Source organism: Poecilia reticulata, linkage group LG20 (assembly GCF_000633615.1).
Source record: "Poecilia reticulata strain Guanapo linkage group LG20, Guppy_female_1.0+MT, whole genome shotgun sequence".
Lineage (NCBI taxonomy): Eukaryota > Metazoa > Chordata > Actinopteri > Cyprinodontiformes > Poeciliidae > Poecilia > Poecilia reticulata.
In genome coordinates this window covers 15802218-15822665 of record NC_024350.1, presented here as the reverse complement: position 1 = coordinate 15822665, position 20448 = coordinate 15802218, and the positions used below count along the sequence as shown (strand labels likewise).

Here is a 20448-nt window from a genome sequence, read left to right as displayed (position 1 = left end):
TGTCTCAAATAATCAGAAAACACTTGTTGCAAAGTGAAAATATAAATAAAGTTAAAGAAGATAAAATTAATGTATCCAACACACGACAAATCACACAAACAGCTAGGCATTTACAAAAGAATGTTTTTTATTATCATTTGGAGGGACAAGCTGTCAAAATGGCTTAGATGAAAGAAAATGATTTTGAACAGCAGATTAATGTGTGAATATGTAAAAAATAAAGCAGCTTTGTTTGCTCTGCAGGACCTTTTCAAGCAGAAATATGCACAACACAAAAAGGCAAAGAAAAAGTAAGACACATTCTTTTGAAATAATAAACTGTACTGTAATATTACACTGATAAACACTCACTGATGTCATTTCTTCATGAGATTTAATTTTAATTTTTTTTTTTTTTTTTTTTACAAAAGAAATTATGTTTGCTGGCAAAGAATGGTGCCAATCTTTATGGCATACGAACATATACAGGATGAAATTATTAAAAGAAAAAAAAAAGGCAAAAAGCGAATAATACATTTCCAATGTGCATTCTGCACTTAAAAAAAAATACAATTATTCAGAAGAAGTTTTAACAAATAGGACCTGCATGCATAATTTCTAAAGGGTCCAGAAAAGGCTGTTGAAACAGCCGTGGAAAGGGTGAGGATATGTACATCAGCTCTCTAGTGTCCCTCAGCTCAAAAAAAAAAAAAAAAAAAAAAGTCTTGTTTGATACTCAATGAGGCAACTCTTCAAATTTCAGGGTTCAGGATTAAAAACTGTATAATATATGCAGTTTTTAATCCACTAAAATACAAAAAAAAAAAAAAAGAAAAAAACCTTCGCATTTGTGTAATTTCTAACATTTTAACCCAAGTCATAGACTTCCAGAAATACTCAGAGTACAATCAAATAGATTTTTTTTTTTTTTTTGCAATTTACGTTTTAGTGGCTTTTCTCTAAGATATCCAACCATTCGGCTGCCTATTAAAAATACTTCAGAATGCACTAACCTTCATAAGCATACATTTTCTCTATAATTCATATATTACAAAGGTAGTCTCAGATTGAAAATTCTTAATTTTGCTTTCTTAATAAAATATTCAATTTGTCAGTGATTAGAATTCTTTCATCCTACATATATTAGAAAATATTAGTGTAATTTTTCTACGGTTATATTATAGGCAGCAATACAAATAGAACCATAATTTTCTTTATTTGTTTCAGTGATTAGGGAGATTCCACAGTTTTCAGTCCCAAAAGCTTAAACGGAAGCACTGTGCGCACACCACTGGTCAGCATGGCTCCCCCTGATAAACAGGCACATCCAGTAAACTTCACGACGGCCCACGTTATTGCCAAAATGTCTTTAAATTAAATAACTCATGAAATAAAAGACAGAATAACTTAAAACAAAGTGTTAAGAGAATAGATATTAAATACTTTCGGATGGACTTGTGGTACCATCAGTGGCGGTTCTCGAATGAATGACGTTGTGTGCAAGCTCTTCTTTCTGCCAACCGATCAAAAATACACAAATCCAGCCGAGGTTGGATCAAATGCATTGCAGTTCTTCATAAAGCACGTAAACTAGTCACCCTATAGACAGCAGGAAGAAGGGGACACTCTCCCACGACTGCGCACGCATGAAAGCAATAGAAATCTTGTTCAGGTCAGAAATGTATTATTTTTTAGTTTCTCGAGTGCACCCCTTTGTAATGTCGCCCTGGGCAATTGCCTATATGAAACATCAAAAACCGCCACTGGGTTCCGTTTCCCATAGCAATACCTTAATGTGATATTGAAAAGAAAAAAAAAAAAAAAGGAGGAAGATTGCACTTTAAGGTAAACAAACCACAGTGCTTTGTGAATGAAGGCTTCATCTGAAATAAATAAAACCATAAAGGAAATAATTTAAAACAAAATAAAATACAGATAACAGCTTCTTTTTTTTCTTTTTTTTTTAAGAATATGAGCAACAATCCCAGCCCATAAATAAGAAACTCCATAATTTAGCATCAAACTGTTGAATCCACCCCAAATAACCAAAACAATGCCTACGCATACATAGTTATTTTCACAGATAAAGTGCGGATCGAGGAGCTCTGAGAGGGATTTTTTTTTCTTGTACCTTAAAAAGACCTTTTTGGGATGAAGACCTCAGCTTTTCTTCGCTCAAGTCATCTCCAGAAAGGAGGTGGGAGGGTTGGGGGCGGGTGGGATGCAAACAGAACTACTGTACATCTCAATCTGACTTGGGTTTCGTATGAAGGCAATCACAGCAATGGTCACCACACATTGCCTCCAAAAGCTAGAAAGCTAGAAAAAAATTTGAATTCCCTGAGGTGAACATTCAGCTGTGTTGAGATTAACGCCCAACCTGGAAACAGTTTTAAGGGTGATTCCTGCTCAGCGAGAGCGGTTGGTGGTCTTGGTTTGGTTAAAAGAGCTTTCTTAGGATTCTCTGGTTTCTATTGGCCTGGTCAAATTGATCTCTGTCCACTTTTAACCCCTAGCTGCCATCTCACACAGCAATCATCCCAAACTGCTTTGCTAACATTTTGAAGGCAAGTCTGGAATCTGAATATTTAATAGGCAAAAAAAAAAGAAGAGGGAAATCACAGCTTCCTCATAACACATTGACATCGTATGTGCATTTTTCAGTCCTCTTCTTAACTCCCACCCCTCACCCCCGACCCCTCTCTCTTGTGGGTTTTTCCTTTCTTACATAGTTCACATATTTTGTCAAACTTTCACAGACTCCATCACAGACAGTTTCATGGCTTCCTCCATCAGCTGATTGTCCGTAAACGTAGCAGGGGGCTCCGGGACGGATTCTGAGAGGCCGATCAGAGATTCCAGCAGGCAGGTCCCCGTGTCGCTCGCTGCAGGAAAACCGGGGTAGCTAGGCAGCTGAAACTGGAAATAGTTGTCCATGTGCTCGTACTCCTTCAGGGAATTGTAAAGCGAGCTGGGCCCCAAGCACGGGAAGCCGTCGAAGAACTCCAGGTCTGACTCCGAGGAGAGGCTCAGGTCCATGTCGTAGCTCGCCGAGCGATCAATGCTGGGAGAAGGCGTGTGCGGCACGCTGCAGCTATGGAAAATGCCGTTTCCCTGGTTGGCGTTTTCGTCCAAGAGTTCTGAAAAGGCCGTCGCTCGATTGTCCATGTGACTGTCTGTGGATTCCAGCAGGGCAGCGTCTATGTTGTCATTTTCATCAGCAAAGTCAACAATGCTAAAGCTGCTGAACGCCTCTGTTGTTGGCTGTTGCTTCTGCTGATTTGGGCAACACGTGTTTTTACTGTCATTATCCTCGCTATTCGTATCATTGAAACTCAATATCCGGCTCAGGCCTTTCTCGTCCACCTCCAGCTGGCTGTGATGCTTGCACTGGTTCTCGCCTGCCTCAGAGTCCTCACTCTGACCAGATGAGTCCGATGAGTCCGTCATGTCACTGCTGCAGCTGTTCTCTCCGCCTGCCATCAGCTCTGAGCTGAAAGGGAAGGAGGGCACCGCTGGTAGCTGGGTGTTTGCGTCTGTAGTGTTTTCCTCCTCCTCCTCCTCTGCGCTGGACTGCTCCTCCAGCCTCTTCTCCAGCTCCAGCTTCATTATAGTGTGGATGTAATGCGTCTGTACGCGGTTAGAGTTGAACTCAATTCGGCCCTCTGTGTTGCCGCAGCCGTCTTTGGTGCAGCCACATGGGAAAGAAGAGTGATCCATCTACAAGGAGCAGAAAGAAGCTGTGAAATATTCGCAACAAAAACTTTCGTTTGAATTCCCTTTGGTCGCAGTTACCGGCAGGAAATTTTAGGTGACCATTTTATTCTTTTGTTTCGGTTCTTACCTGACACTTGATGCCCGCCAGGCTGCAGCTGCACGTTTCAGGCTCGCAGAAGCCCTGGCAATCGCAACCGCAGTTCTCCCTGGAGAGCCTCAGCTCGTGCAGCTGTCTCTTCTCTTCCTTGTCGATCTTCTTCACACCAGCTGCTTTGAGCAGTGCATAGCGCTTCTTAGATGGGAATGGCTGGAGGAAAGAGCCCTCGTCCAGGTTGGCACTGCTGATGTCTATGTCTTGCTCTGGGACGTCGTCTACCGTAAGCCGATCTGCCTCCTCGTTTTCTTGGGTTCCGTTTTTTGTCAGCTGTACCAGACAAAAAGGAATCATGTGTATTTGCTGCCACAGACAGGAGGCTGAGCGCCCAGTTAGTTGATTTTTAGCTGGAGGCATTTCTCACCTTCATTTTCATAGCTTCCAGCTTCTCTTCCCTAAGCCTATTGAGGAACTTTTCCCTGCGCAGGAGCCGTTGTTCCGCGGCAAATTCTGCAAGAGTGTATGAACGCCGCACGCTGTGGCGCTGCATCATGCCAAGGGTGCAACCTCCTCGACTGGGAACGCTGGTGAAGCCCTGGCACCGTGGGAAGAAGAACACAGTCACCTGGTCGAATGTGACGTTGCCCCGGCGTGCCCTTTTGGATTTCTTCAGAATGGATGTTGCTATGGAAGGACAAAAAGAAGAAGATTAGAACACATGAAGGGTGATCCTGCATCATTTTTCCAGCACTAGATGGCGTACTGCTCCACATCTTTGTGCCAATTCTTCCGGACGAATTGTAAAAGGACACCTCTGTGATTCATTGACCTGGCCTTATCATGTACCCAATTAAATGATACGGCCAAGAGCAATCTGACATGCGTACATCCTGTAAAGTGAAACCCAAACTGCTGGGAATCCATCCAGCTTTACACTAGCGTGCGACCAAAGGACGCCCAGCTCAGGAATTTCCCCTTTTGTTAGTGGTGAACGCGGTGGAGGAAGCACCAGGGATCAGTACATGATCAGTAAAATCCCTGGGGCTTCCAGGTGGGATGGAAACCTTCACACCGAATCGTGATCCGCACATTTAAAGGTCATTAATGAGCTACATCTAGAAATAAACCACAGTGAGGGGGGGCGGGGGGGCATGAGTGCAGAGCTGAACTTTAGTGTAAATTCTTCTTACTCCATCAAGGAATTTTCAGCTTTTAAGTTTCCTTTTAAGACAAGCAACCTTTCCCACCGCTTAAGCTCCAGCAGCCATTTTTAATAAGAGTAGCCTATGTGTTTAAAGAAAAGTCTGGTAATCCCCTGCCCATCTGGTCCCCATTACCTTTGTTTTATGGAAGGGAACTCCATACAGAGTCCCTGTACAAAAACAAAGAAATGCACAAAAACCAGTAGCTTTTCTGTGACTTTTCTATGACAGTTAAAGTGGAAAGTTTGGATATTTTTTTAAGGGACGTTCTTAAAACATATCAATCCATTGTAGTTTCCCCTGCATCTAGTAGAAAGTTGCTGTACCAAAGTGAGTTTGTAGAAAAGTGGAAGGTAATGCCAACAGCTAGTTGGGTTGGTTAGGTTGCACAGTTGTGGATTACCGATGGAAAGTTTTGCACTTTAAGACTACATGTTGGCCTTTTACCATCAGGGGATTTTACTCCCACTGTAGACATTAATTCTGTCTACATTGGGTGATGGACATATTACTGACGACTTCAAAGCACGTTAAATTATCCCAATAATGTGGAAAGCTTACGTGAAAAGTGTCCTTTTGCCTCAGTATGGACAACCAATAAACACAACAGCCTCCCTGATTTGTCTGATCTGCTGCCAGGGGTAATACAGATCAACTCGAGTGCCAGGTCCAGCTTCATATCCATCCAAACCACAAGAGACAAGCAGCACCCACTCTGTAGCTTCCAGATTAACTATCTTTGCACAGTGTTCTCTAGCAAACAACTCTCTGTCCAACACAAACACCAAAATCATAATAGTCCACTCAATCAGATCTTCTAAGTAGGCTTGCATGTCTGCTTCCTCCACCGCCCCCACACCTTTTTTTCTATCCCTTCACCCAGTTTCTTCCAGCACCTGTGTTGGGTGCACGCCCAGGTTTCAGACAAGGCGCTGTGTGTTCCCAGCCTTGGCAACCTGCCACGCTTCTCTTCCTGGCTTCCTGCCCCACCATCCTGGAAACCTTGCAACCTTCTCCCCAATACACAACACAATCCCCTCTCCAAACTCACCACCAGTCCCCCCTAAAGACTCAGCCGGGTCCAGACAGACGTAAACACCCTGAAGCTGCTCGACCTAAATCTCTGAAAGGAAAAGTGAAGCAATGGGCCTATCTTGCAAGGTTCTGGGGAGGAAGGTGGAAATAAAACCGAGGTGAACCGCCCCCGTGCTTAATGTGATTAACCATTTTGCAGCTTTAGGGCATAAAAATCATCAGAGGTGTTCATTGTGAAAGTCTGGACCCATTTCTGCAAACTGTTTCATCGGATGCCAGTGGCATGAATTGCTAAAGCCGTCTTGTATAATGTTTGGGTTGCAATCAGAGTTTAAACGGATGCTGAAGACAAGCTGAGAGAGTGCTTGAGAGGGAACACTCACTGTTGAAATTTGTTGCTGGGGAGCACGGGTTGCTGGGATTGGAATCCAGGGTGTCCGAGTAACAGCTCTCCCCCTCCGAGTCCCAGCCCGAGCAGGCGGAGGAGAGGGAAGAGGGCGAGGGAGACGAGTAGCATGGGTCCTCGTCCACCTCCTCAAACTTCCTCTTCAGAAGCCCAGTCATGGCGTCTTAGTGTGAAGAATCTGCGTGAATAGGCAGAAAGACAAGGGTTATTAGCACATTATCCACACCGCTTAATAAAAAGCAACACGGGTTTCATCTTAAGAACAGGACGTACTGCAAGTATCCACTATGGTTTTGTGTGTGCACACAAGACTTTTGCACAGCCAGAGCAGCGAAACTGAGTTCTGTGTACTGCCATCTGAGAGTGTCCAGGGATCCACGTCTCATGCTGCAAATAATGGGAGTTAGCCACGGCGCAGGAAGCAATCAATCAGTCCTTATTTGCCTAAGTCAACAATTACTGGACCCTTCACCCTCTTACAAATCCCATCAGCTCAGCATTGATTATACAGACAGACCACACAAAGGTGACCCAATCGTCTAACCACCGATATTCTCTTCAAGCAGGTCAAGGCTAAGAGGAATTTGCCACTTGTCTTGTTTGCCTTCATGTTGAATTTCTGCATGTAAAATGATGCATGGAGGAATTTTGTTTTTTTTTCTTCAGATTGTTGGTATGCAACTCGTGCGTTTCTTCACAGCTCCCACGAGAGAGTCTGCTGGCTCAGCGATAAGAACAATAAATCCTTTAAAAATAAAAAGGGAGGAGAAAAAAAGGGAGAAGAAAGAAGGCCATTTATCCACTAATCTTCCATAATATTGCGTCACACTGGTCGAACCTGGTTGATGCATTTAATTCTGAACTTGAACCGGCTAATAAGTATCTCAGAACACGAGAAGTTGTAGGAAAACATCAAAGCACCCTAAAAATTTGCATTATTTGCCAAGACGGCAGGGTACAACTTGTACATTTTATATTTACGCAACAAAAATATGTCCCCGGGGTTCTCTGCCAATTCTGAAAAGGCAGTGGTTTGATGCTGTACAGTACAGTTCATCATTTTCACAATCTGGGACTGAGTCTAAACTAGGAGGGGAGGAGAGAGGAAGGAAGAGGGGGGAGTGGGAAGACACCACTGGGCTCTGTTCCAGTGCGGACACTCCCAGCGACTATGTGGGACGGAGAAGGAGATCATTTCATCAAACTGTTTTCCCTACCATCACCCAAAAAAACTAATTACAGCACTCTGGTTGAGAGTGTGCTAAAGTACCGGGTCTCAGCTACAAGAGTGCCATGTAGAGGACAGCGAAGGGAGTGAAAGAGTAATTGAAGGGTCTCTACTTCTGTATCTGACTCAAACTGATACAGGAACATCATCAGAGACTCCCTCACACCCTGTCTGTCACCTTTATTTTTTTTTTTTTCGTCAGAAGGCAAACAGTAGCAAAACCTCAACAGCGCAAGACTGCTAAAACAGCTTTCTGCAACAAGCCGGTGCAATGCTGAACACCTGTTAATATTATACCATACTTCATATGACTACTGTCCTTTCATGTTGGCTTGACTGTTGTCACACTAATATGATCAGAAACATTATTTCTTTATGTTTATCAATTGTGTCCAATTTTCTGCCCGTGCAATCACTGCAGATCCTCTTCCAGCTGCTCCGACTTGAGCTAAACTTGTGGATGTGCCTCAATTTTTGGGGTTATTTTCAGCTCTGTTTGCTCAAATGTTTTCCCTGTAATACCTATAATTTAGCAACAAAAACTCAATTAAAAGGTAAGGTTGTGATAATTATAGAGAAGGGATCCTTTGCACTTGCAAGTGAGCTAAATTTAAGTCTTACCAGGCCAATCATTGTAGGCTCGGTGACACAAACGGCAGACCCGTCATGTCAACAAACTACCGTAAGTCGTTGTCGCTCTTTGAAGGTGCCAAAAAAAAAAAGAAAAGGTGAGACAGTCGGTTTACAGGAACTTCCACTCCACATGCCTGTCCTGTCTTGTATGAACACTGTACGAGAGTCAACGCTCCAAGAACAGAAGGGACATAAAAACAACTAAGCAGGTAGAGAAGAGTCTTTTTTTTCCGGCATGCTGCAGAGAAGAATATGCAAAATCAGTGGTCGGTGGTGACAAAGATAAAGATGCTAGAGTCAAGGGCAAAAGGCATAGACTTTTGTTGTTGAAAGGGGGGGGGATGCTATTATTGTCTTTGCTGTGGTTGTCCAAACTACACACATGACGAATGATTCACCTTGCAATAGGTCATGCCGGCTTGCAACAACTACAAAAACAAAGGCTTCCACCAAACAGTAGCTAGTGAGAACACAAGCCACTAATTTCCCCCTCTGCGAATGTGTTGGAGCACAAAATAATCTCCAAATGCCTCGTATCTAAAACGTAGGGGGGAGGGAGTGGTTTTGCCTTGAAACAATTTCCAAACACCTGGATGCAGCATCTGTTGCTTATGTGTTCACTTTATCAGACAACATGTGTGTTCCAAATGTTGCGCGGCATCAGCTCACCTCACATTTTACCATCAATCCCACCCCCCCAATTCTCAGAAAAAACAAAAAAAAAAGAAAAACAAAGCTGTGAGGCATCCTCCAGGGAGCACATAGCGCCAGCTAAGCAAAGTCTTTTTAATTAAAAGCTGCAGTGAGACAGAAGGGGGGGAGGTGAGGGAAAGAGGTGGGAGGATGAGGAAAAGGGGGGCAGTGGTGTCAGAACTGGGTCATTGTCTCTTGACTGCAGTCTACCTGACACATTGATTTGTTAATCCTGTTCAACGGGCAGAAACAATGGCGAGAGGTTAATCCCGGCAAGGGACGGCTTGTAGTCAATCTGGAGCTTCTCAGCCGCTGCAGCCACAGAGCGAGGCCAAGGGAGCACGGATGGAGCAGGAGACCAGGGGTAAAAGAAGAAGAAAAAAAAAACATCTATCTTGTAATGAGTCTTTTGCAAGAGGGTGGAGGGCGAGGAAGGAAAAAGACAAAGATACAAAAAAAAAAAAAAAAAGAGGGGAATCGAGAAAAGGCAGCGCCTTTGAACGCCTGCCGCTCTAAATGGAGAATGGATATGATCGGACAGCTGAGCCAGAGAGAGGGAGCGCAGCATGTTTTCAGCGAGCACTAAATTATGCATTGCTGTCATTCCATCAAGCCACACGCGGGCAGACAGATAAAGGACGCATCCGCCGAGGTGCTCCCCCAGCCAAGTTGTCGCAGAGTTGGGGAGATAAATCTCCGGCGAGGAGTTTTGTCACCAGAAGTACTACACAGCTCAAGTCAGACGCAGAACTATGTCAGTGAGATGATATTATCTCGATACACGCGCAGCTGTGTGCTGTTCGTTTGACTTTAGAATCCCTTTACCTTATCTGGAAACATAAGTTATTGTCCCCCTAAAGGATTAGTAAATTATTTCAGCGGATGACATCTGGATGCAACCAAAAGGCTCCAATGATGAGCACAACGCACACCTATGCTTTTCGTTCAAGCAAGTTCCGTACAAATGTGAAAGTGGCACTTAATGACTTCAATTCTAGTTCAACTTTCAGAAAAGCTACTTCAAAATAAAAAAAAACAATTTAATCTTGGCATTTGTGGGTAAGAAAATCAGACTCAAATTAGCCACAACCTCAGTCCAAAGTACACTGAACTTTGTATTTACAGGAGATATTTCAATTCAGATGGATGGATAGATAGAGTCACTGAATAAAACCTGAAAATACAAATGTTTTCCACTCCCTTATGTTTTTTTCCCATATTTATGCAGACAGAAACCCCTGACTCAAATTCCAGACCTTTCCAGTATTTCTACTTGTCACAGGAACTCCAGAACTGGAAGCCTGTTGAATCTTATCCCCCCACCCCACACACACCCCCTTACCCTTCAGCCCAACAGGACAAGTCACAGTTGACTTTGCCCCTTGCACCGTCTGTCCAGCCCCCTTTGCAGCTGATAACAACATGGGTGGGAGCGACAAGTTGTGCTAATCTTGGCCCGCTGAGAGCATTTACATGGCACACTGACAGCCTCGCAGCGTCTGAACGACTGACTGAGTGCTCATAAAATGTGATAATGATGAGCCCGGGAGTCCTTCCTGTGTGTGGGGGGAGTTGTGTCTGGGCAGGTCAGCCCCCTCCTCCCACAGGGCTTCAGGGTACAACACCTCTCAGGTAACTGATCAGAGCTGTGGAAATGAAGGTGGCCCCTCGACTCCTGTTCCTGCCCAGCTGGGTAAATTCTGGCTTATTATTTAAAGCCCAAGCTGTCAGTCAGAAGTGCTCCACCTGCTGGAGCAAAGCAGGAAAAGCACATCTCCTGCTTTTTTTTTTCTGTTTTTTTTTTCTCCCTCTTCCTCCTCTTTGAGCCTGTTGTTCTCACTGAGGGCTCGCTGTGTGACTGTGCCACAGAAACATTCTGTTCCTCCGCTTCGCCCCGTGCGCACAGCGATTCCAAAAAGGAGAGGTGGTGGGAAGAAGGGGGAAGGATTGTACAAAACAAATAAATAATGTCATGTCTCCAATCCGCAGGAATTCCACTCTGGCAGCGCAGCTCCAGCTGTAACAGTGGGAGAAGAACACAGGCTCTATCTAACCCAGATGTGCCTTCTGCTGCTAAACGATGGAAAGTCCTGCTCACTGAGAAACATGAGCTTTTTGCTTTTCGAAAGCCACACCTGTCAGGTTGTGTGCTCACACACACATGCCCTCGAGTTTGGTTCAAATTTAAAAGGAATGGTCCAGTGGTGCACACAAAGTATGAAACCATGACTTAAAAGGCACAAGATAAACTTGTGTTAGTAAACATTATGGCTGGCCAGCAACTTTTTGCAGATTATGACATAGATGCTGAGGTATGTGAGCATTCAATTTAAAATTGATCTATTAAAAAAAAAACAGAGGCAGTGCCAATTAATGAGCACATAAACAAGCTAAATGTAAATGCATATGAATTAGGGCTTCAGATAATTGTAATCGGTAGTCTCTGTGCCGGATATAAACAGACATCCAGTGACCAGTTTCAGAAGTTTAACTGATAGAAATCTGTTTTCTGACGTTTTCCATTTGATTGGTTTCCTGTATGATTCACCTCTTGCAAACTGAATGAATAGTTCCACGGTTTGCTCACACTGAGCAGTTAAAAATGCTTTGCTGCAGTCATACAAAATAAATGTAAACCCCTTTGAAGGAGGAATTTGGTTAAAGCATGCAAATAAGGAGGGAAAAGAATGGGGGGTGGGGGGGAATGCTCAAAGAAAAACGTCACATCTAATGTGATGTTGAGGGATTTTACCAAATAGTCTGACTAGTAACTTTAAAATCTAGGCAAGGCTGTTAAGGAACACGCAGACTTGAGAACATTTCTATTGCTCTGGGTGTGTGTATGTGTGCAGGGAGGAAGGGAGGAGGAGGTTGTGGGTTCAGGGGTCATGCTCCAGTCTGGGACACTTGCCGTACGGAATGCTGGGAGAGGACAAAGCCAGATGGGAGCTCTCTCTGTCTCTCCGTCTCTCTCTCTCTCTCTCTCTCTCCACTGCTGCTGTGTTCAAGACTGTCAGCCGACTCCCCTCGCTCCCACCCCCATCCAGTCCTCTTCCCTCCTTCTCCTCTCTGTGCTCCCAGCACAAAAGCGTGGGGGCCCCAGCCTCGCCTGAACTCGGCTTTCTTCTGCCGCTTCTCTCTCCCAGCTGGCATGGAGTGATACCAAAAGTGTGCAAGAGCTTCCTGAGGTTGTGAAACAAACAGAGAGCGGTGCACAGGAAGCGGCCATCCAGATTGTCTGATGCGCCTGACAGCTGCAGGCACCGCAAGGTTAACCGAATACAAGATAACAAGATGGACACGAGGCAGTTAGACGGTGGCAGATTCAGAGATGCCATCAAGGGGATCCAGAGGAAGCAACAGTCACCTCTATAAATTTGTTGACCTCTTTCCACCTCTTCCAATGTTCATATCTTTTATGCAAGAAGGAAAAAAAAAAAGAAAGGCCGTTGATAAGGATTTTTTTTTTTCTTGAGAATTTCAAAAGACTCAGTCTGGATATGTTGCATTATTACAAGAATGGCTGTGAATTCCTAATGGGGCTAAAAAATTGATGATCCAGTGAGACCTAATTATGACTTTCACTACAATGCCAACTGATGCTCTTCAAAATCATAGATCTAGTGTTATATGTGTTAGATAATTGCTAGAATTGGTTTCAGTTTTTATTGGATCTTAACCTTTAAAAAAATAACAATGAGGAGAACCACAGCAATTAAAAGCTCATCGACACTAAACTTTGTGAAGCATGTTGTAAAACAACAAGAAATTAGCTTAGAGTATTAATTCTAGCTTCCGCTGTGACATATTAAACAAAAGAAATACCAGAAGTTCTGTCATGGCTTAGTTTTGGTCACCTTTCCCAGATTATTAGTGGCCCCCTTCTGGCCACTCTTTGTAAAAAAAAATCTTTGGCTGCACCCCTGGTGAGAGGTCAGGCAGCATTTAGAAATGAAACCCGTATGAAATAGAAATGGTTTGAAAAAGTGGGCCCATATGGATCTGATGTGTCGTGCTGCATGAACTAAGACATATAAGGTGGCCAACTGGTGTTGCCTGCAAGAGTTGTGTTAAATCAACCAGAGTGGGTCACATAGGAGAATCCTGGCACCACTGACTTGCCCGTCCAGTTTGAGTTAAAATCCATGTAGTCTACAGATACTGGCAAAATAATTTCCCTCAAAAACACAGAGCTTTTGTTTCACCACTGCAATATTATTTTTTGTTAATTTGTTTTCAATTATTTTATTGTTCTACAAGATGAGACAACAAGTTATTTAACACGTATGAGCATCAATATGAAAAGCATGTGTCAATCAGTGCTGGACAACAAGGACTAGAAGCCTTTCCTTTAGACAAAGGATCATTCAGACCAAGTCAAAAAAAAAAAGAAAAAATTATTCCAAAAATGATCCGGGTGAGGTCGCACTAGAGACGATTTAAACTATCTCTGATATACATATGGCTCAGATAGCATTCGGGAGAACAATAAACGACATATAAAAAAAAAGAACCGACAACAAAACGCGTCCAGCACGTGTAAGCTGATCATCTGCTAATCAACTCATACGTTCAGAAATGACTGCTTGTTGTCATGCAAAACTGTTAGTTCAAACAAGAAAGTGCTCAACGAACGCCCACCTGCCACCGAGCATTCACTTTAAAAGAAACAATATCCTAATCAAATTAATCAAGAATCAATGATCAAATCTACTCTGCACATGCGCAAACAGAGTCGCTCTCCCCTCCCTCTCTCTGACCCGATCATTCCTCATGATTAATGCTAATTCTAATGACAGCAGCCCTGTCAGCTGGGCGCTCACATGTAGTGCCTTCAGGAGTCGCTCTCGTTACAAGAGGCGCACCAGCACCACGGAGGTGAACAACTCCACACACACACATACACATACACACACACAAACTCAATACGCAGAGACTCAATACACAAAGCCGACCTCATCAACAGTTCATATAAATGAAGCCACGAGCACAAAAATACGCTATATAGTTGCGTTCTACCACTAAATGAGAGCTGTGGAGTTTATATGACCCAGAATAAGAGCATAAAGGAAGCAAATGAATGAATCCGATTGGCTGGAATCGCGACTCGGTGAACTTATTTTTAAAATCTTTGCCGCTACCTTTGTTAATTTTTAATATATATATTTTTTGCGTCAATAAAAAATATGTTGCTAGATTAAAACTCACTTTAACAGATTTAAGTGTCCAAGCGCGTCACAGCAATAAATCGACAACTTGAGCGACAGTCGTTCTTTTAAGAAATGCAGCAAAGACAATAAAAGCCCTTAAAATCAACCAGTCACAGCGGTTCCCTTACGCAAACCATGTGGAAATACTTGAAACCGATCAAACAACTAAAAACATTCAAACAGAATAAGCGGATAAATTAACGCCGCTCAGTAGAGCGATACTCACCAATTTAAGTATCCGATCACCATTGGGAATCAAAAGAAGGACTGGATAATCAATCGATGGGAGAGTAATCCGAATAAGCACAAGAAATAAAATATGTGAATTTAAAAAAAAAAAAAAAAAGGAGGAGGAGGAGGAGGAAAAAAAAAACAAAAAACCAGTGCGCGAATCCCCGCATATATAGAATTGTGTGTATGTATAGACAGCTCTCGCTGCTATTGTCTCCTGGGCTCCGCACCAGCCGAAGCGCTTCCCTTGTCTGAAGCAGACTGCCGAGAAGCGCAGCCTTTTTCGTCAGTGGAAAACTCCCTCCTGGCGTCTGGTCTGACGCAGGCGGTGACACAGGGAGACTGCCCACGCTGCTTCCTGCCTGGCTGCCTGTCCTCCCGTGTTACTGTACCCCGATTACCTGCGTGAGAAAATAAAAGAGCCATATATATATTGCTTCATTTTGCTCCACACAAACCACACCAGAGGCTTGTGGTTGTTTTTTTTTTTGTTGTTTGTTTTTTGTTGTGGGGGAGAGTAGGATATCTTAACAGGCAGGCAGCAGTGTGTGGCTGATTTGCTGTTAAGCATTGAGCACGAAGCCGTGACTCTAGCGGTGAGTTTGTACAATCATTTACAGATTGACAGCTAAACCTATCTTTAAAGACTGATGCGATTACTCAACAGAATAATATCAACTCCGTTGGATACGTGAGTTGCTAAATGATTATTGGTGTGGCCAATGGTTGCATTTCAGGGAAAACACTGACTAAGCTGTCTGAGAGTAATGAGTCACGTTCTTTATAGACAGAGCGCACATCGGATACTTTTTTTTATTTTTCAGAGGAAACGCAATCGTTTACTATAACAAGCAGGAATTACCTTAATGTGAACATTATAAGGGAAACAAGAGTGCTTTAACAAGAATTGAAATGGAAAAGAGAGTGAAGAAGTGTACACTGGAAGCAAGACATACGTTGTAGAAATACAAATTTGGATTTAGGCAATACGTGTTAAAATGCACAAAAGATTAAACGATTTAATCTTTTGAAATTACTTGTTTTAGGTCGTGAATTGGAAAGGTTTTCCGTCTGATTGTCAAAAGTTGATCAGTTTTACAATAGCCTCCATTGTTTCATTGCTAAATGTCATATGAAAGTATCAGAAAAAGCACGTGGAAAAGTATAACTTGAATTTAGAAGCAAGAAGGTTATTGTTTTATTTCCTTGAAAGTCGTATATATGGATATATGAGGTTTTCTTCTAACAGTTTCACTATGATTCTAGAGCTGAGGAGCATAAAAACTACATGTTGACAACATGGTTTTCTTCCGTTTATCTTCCCTACATCCCCAAACATAACTAAAAGAAAATATGAGTAAATCAGTTTTGACTTTTAATTGATCACTGTCAGGTGACTTTTAATTAGCTACCCCTGACTTTCTTTGCTCACTGGAGTATAAATGTAATGTGACACTGAAGTGTATTTCTCAAAGCCACTCTTTAAATCAAGCAAGACAAGAAAAGAAGATATCATTTTCCATAATATTTTTATACTTTTCTGTACACAACTCCCACAGGTGACGAAAAGGAAAACCATTAAAACTGTAAACACACTTTAATAAATAACCAATATGGTTAAATCTACATCATCCTTTGCTTTTTTTATTTTTTTATTTTTATCTTTGAGCATATTTCCTGTTGTCAGATTGGTTAAGTTATTATTTTTTTATTCCACAGGTTATGTTATAATCAGATCTGAGTATGAGGAGTTGAAATTGAACTCAGCTCTCCAAAAAAAAGGTGGTTAATCATAGTTAATTTATTGTTTAACAAAAGGAAACTGTCAGAAGAACTATATTTTAAATATCTGTATAATTATCTAAAACATGAAAGGGTGACACAAAAAAAGCAAAGTCTGGAAAAAAATCTGCAACTTTTTTGCAGCACTGCAAACATAAAAGCAATGTAAAATTGTAAAAGAAAAAAAAAATAGACTTAAAAAAAATCTAGGAATTGTTTCAGAGACAGGAAACAAACATGCGAATGTACCATATAAGGAAACGACAAACAAGCAGCCAGTCTTCTGTAACGTCACAATGTGATGACGATACAGTAAGCCAGCATTTGTGCTTTCATTCTTGCTCGTCCTTCCTCATTTTTCGGTTGGGCGTCAAACGTGCCAACAAGTAATCCAGACATTCACACGTGCGCGGGTGCAGCAGCAGGACATTTATTCTTCCCTCATATTTTATGCTGTGCAACTTTGAAGATTCAGAAAAAAAACATAATTTAACAAACAAGTAGGCCAAACAATAACTGCAGAATTTATTTGTAAAATACTTAAAATTTATTGGAGCTTTTGACATCCCAACATGATCTTATGCTATTTCATAAATAGTGTTATTTTAAAAAGACGTTTCTGCAAATTATTGGTAGGTCTGTCTATAGATAGACTAATTATCTCAGAGCAAATTTGCAGGCTGTATCATCTTGATCTAGAAAGTTTTATGTCACATTGCTTTTATTTTTGCACATACCTACTGTACGTACCTATGCTTGCAGGGTTGCAGGGTTGTGGGCGGGGCTGGTGCCTATTAGCCTATTATTGGGTGAGAGGCGGTGTACACCCAGGGCAGGTCAGAAGTTCATCACAGGGCAACACTGAGACACACCAAGACAAACACCAATGAGTGCACACACTCACAATTAAAGACAATTTAGAGAGACCAGTTCACCTCACAGTCATGTTTTTGGCCTGTGGGGGGAAGCTGGAGTACCCGGAGAGAATCCACACAAGCAAAAACTCCATGTTTAAAGACCCAGTCCGGGATTCAAACACAGGACCTTTTTGCTGCAAGATAACAGTGCTACTAGCCCGGTTCTGCAACTAGATAAATAGATAAAGTGAGCAAGAGAGAGAGAGAGAGAGAGAGTTTCCACACAGTCTAGTTAGTTGGGTTTCTCAGCAGTAGTTGATTTTCAGAGGAGTTTCCTTTGAACAGCTGCTGTAGGTCATTGAACTTAGCTAAAGAATCAATTAAAAAATTATATTTCCTGAATGTGATTTAACAAAATTTTACTTCAAATCCTGAGTATGTCTGAATCCACTATTTCTACTCACAGTTCTAAAGCCCTTGTTTTGGACAACTGGACAACTGTAATTTACAGTTGTGTTGTTCAAAAATATTCCTTAATGCACACATAACACTAAAATGCGCAATGGTGGTTTATTTGTTAAACACTCTCTGTAACAGATAAATACATACAGACGACAGCGTTCTTGACTGTAAAGTCCATCTGTAGTTCAACAGCAGTTCGCATATTTGGCATTCCACGGTGTTGTAACATACCGACGTGATCCATTTGCAACACTTTCTGTGGAAACGACAGCGTCACGCATCCATCCCTCCTCTGATGTGCTCCTCCCAGGTATTTTTGAGTGACCCTGCCCATGGACATGCGTTACTTTCTCAGCTGCACCTAAAATACGCCTAGCAAAGCATCCTGCCAAAATCAATAGAGGGTTTTTTTGCTCAGATATTTGGGGAGATGTCTCCCAAAGCTGTGTTCCTAGTCTCCTGCTAATTGCTCCCTGCTAATAAGGGAACCTTTTTCTCAACAGCTTGTTGAGCCTGAGGGTCTCCTTGTTTAGGGCGTCACCCACGAAGGCAAAAATAAGCACCAAAGCTGAGTAGGAGCAGAAACAGCCGCCGACGGGGACCGACAGTGTTTGAAGTGCCTTTTGAAATTAATAAGTGACACACTATTATCACATAACAGGATGCAAACATGATTTACTGCATGTCAGCTGTTTTCTTTAGTAGTTTCACTGGAAACATAAATCAGCATTTATACAGGGTTCTGTGGTAATCGATGGGTCAGATAACAGAGATCACGGATAACAGAGATGCCGCTCGTCTGGAAATTTTATCGTTTACTCTGGTGAGTTAACAAATAAATGTGTGCAAAAGTGACAGACGTACAATGCTAAAAAAAACCCCATAATATTAACTTTATTATAAATATATGTTACATATTACATAAAAATAGATAAGCTGTGTTTTTTTAAAAGGTTGAACAAAGTCAGAATGATGGAAATTGTCTTTAAAATGTTATTAGCTGGTGACAGTTATAATGCCACGAGAAAAAAATAAATAAACCCTCAGAACTTCTTTAGTTTTTTTCTTTCAACTCAACAATTTTGCTATGATTTTATGTGAAAGACCAACAGAAGGAGACTTTAACTACCTCAAATCCATGGGGCATTTAAAAACATGTATTGTATCTAATGATACTCCATGTGAATATTCTGTTTACTCGGCCCAGACTCCACGTGCTGATAATGATACTCATCTGAGTGGCTGTTTTGTGTTTTCATGTGTCTAAGGTGTGCCGCAGAGAGCAGATGAGGGTGTGTGACAGAGTCTGTGTGTCCAGACAGACTCCACCCCGGCCTCGCTTTCCTGTCGCCCGGCAACCCTTTAAGACACAACAATGAACCATCCACAGCCCGAAGGAAGAAGCCGACAGTCACATGAACAGCGGCAGTCACAGCCGCTGCTGAGGAATTTTGTTCTCCTTACCAAAAAAAAAAAAATGTACCCTAATAATCAGCAGTGTTAACAATTAGTCCTCTGTCCCGGAGAGCTTGGAGACATTCTTACCCACTCGGCCTCTTCTGTGGTTCACTGCAGTGCAATGCCTAATTATAGCAGCGGAGTTGGCAAACACCGGATCACCGGCACAAGTTCGACAATGTTGTTTCAACAGGCTCGTGTTATGTAACCGTCAGATCTGGGCAGCATTAAAGAACTCCTCGTGAGTCTCTGGGACCGTGATGAAGAGCCTTCATAAACTTCTCATGAGATCAACAGGAAATGTCTTGACCATAGGACTCCTGCCTTTCATGCTGCCCCTTTGAAGTCCCTTTTGTCAGGCCCATCAATTGCTCTTTTTGACAAACAAGGAAAAGTTGTAGGGAACGTTGAGTCTCACACATGTTTACCTCTCTCTTCTGAGAAAAAAAAAAGTAGCCAAGCGAGTGTGTATGCCTGATGGGGGGATGGTAGTGCCAAAGCCGCTGTGAATCAGGCCTGAATACATTAGGGCCACTCTCTTTAAAAGTGTGCCAAAGAGTTCATAAGACGCCCCTCAAAGAGCGCAATAATGGGCTTCAATGCTTTCCATCTGCAGAGGGAGAAAGAACTGTGACTGCACGTGCTGCGAATGGTGGCCTCAACAACCAAGCGGTTTATGGCCGTCGGAGGCGTCATAAAACTGATTGTTGGATTAAGATGTGGACATTGGATGGAGAAGCTACGATTCAAAATGTGATGTAAACAAAATCAGAGAAAGCCACTGCACACAGGAGGTGCTCTGCCTTGAGAAAGTTTTCTTGAACCTGTTCACATTTTGTGTCAAAAAAAAGTTAGAGCTGAGTGTGGGAATGAACATCACAACCCAAATTACGTGCGTTCTAATTGCATGTCGAAAATGGATTTGGAGCGGGAAGCGACATGTTCGCTAGTACCACGTGTGCCAGTGGTTTAATGTGATACAAGTAATCAGCAGGGATAATAAACCTGATACTTTTAGTACCTGTTATACATCTGGTAAAAACAAATTACAGGGATGTGGGCCGCATCAGCAGCAGAATCATTGAATTGAATTGAATTGAATTATTGTATCACTTTGTACAGACATTAAGTGCAATAATAAAATTTTTTAGAAAAAGTTAAAATAGAACAAAAACAACAGTTTGCACGTGTATATGTATGCTCAGCCATTTGTTAATCAAATAAAAAAGGGACAAAAAAAAACCGACAGATTGCAGAAGCTATTAGAAAATCATTTTAAAATACACAAAAGTCTGTGATTGAAATGTGGGAAAATGAGAGAAAGTGCAATGGGTATAAATACATTTGTTCCCCAGAGGATGTTCAGCCCAGATGAGACAGTCCTGCGATGTTTTCAGTGGTGTTGTGGTGGTGGTCAGGCGGAGCAGACGGTCACAACAGGGCTTCGGGGATGGAAGGGGG

At 42.3% G+C, this 20448-nt stretch overlaps 1 protein-coding gene and 1 long non-coding RNA gene across 2 annotated transcripts; one reads left to right on the top strand and one right to left on the bottom strand.

Moving 5' to 3' along the window:
* Positions 1-109: 109 nt before the first annotated feature.
* csrnp1b (cysteine-serine-rich nuclear protein 1b) lies at positions 110-14726 on the bottom strand. The gene is made up of 5 exons (XM_008396183.2): positions 14424-14726; positions 6411-6611; positions 4215-4474; positions 3824-4120; positions 110-3699 (listed from the first exon to the last, which is right to left on the bottom strand). Exons 2-5 carry the CDS (start codon positions 6589-6591, stop codon positions 2725-2727), a joined length of 1713 nt encoding a protein of 570 aa, XP_008394405.1. The 5' UTR covers positions 6592-6611; positions 14424-14726; the 3' UTR covers positions 110-2724.
* LOC103456556 (uncharacterized) lies at positions 13373-20145 on the top strand. Its single transcript, XR_532275.2, has 2 exons — positions 13373-13865; positions 18798-20145. It is a non-coding gene; the product is annotated as an uncharacterized LOC103456556 (long non-coding RNA).
* The last annotated feature ends 303 nt before the right edge of the window (positions 20146-20448 follow it).

Excerpts from the sequence above, each read along its gene's own strand:
- csrnp1b (XM_008396183.2), bottom strand. The coding sequence starts at position 6,591 with ATGACTGGGCTTCTGAAGAGGAAGTTTGAGGAGGTGGACGAGGACCCA. Across the intron at positions 4,121-4,214 it reads TGGAAGCTATGAAAATGAAG|CTGACAAAAAACGGAACCCA; the intron begins GTGAGAAATGCC and ends TGTCTGGTACAG. Across the intron at positions 3,700-3,823 it reads TGGCGGGCATCAAGTGTCAG|ATGGATCACTCTTCTTTCCC; the intron begins GTAAGAACCGAA and ends TGCTCCTTGTAG.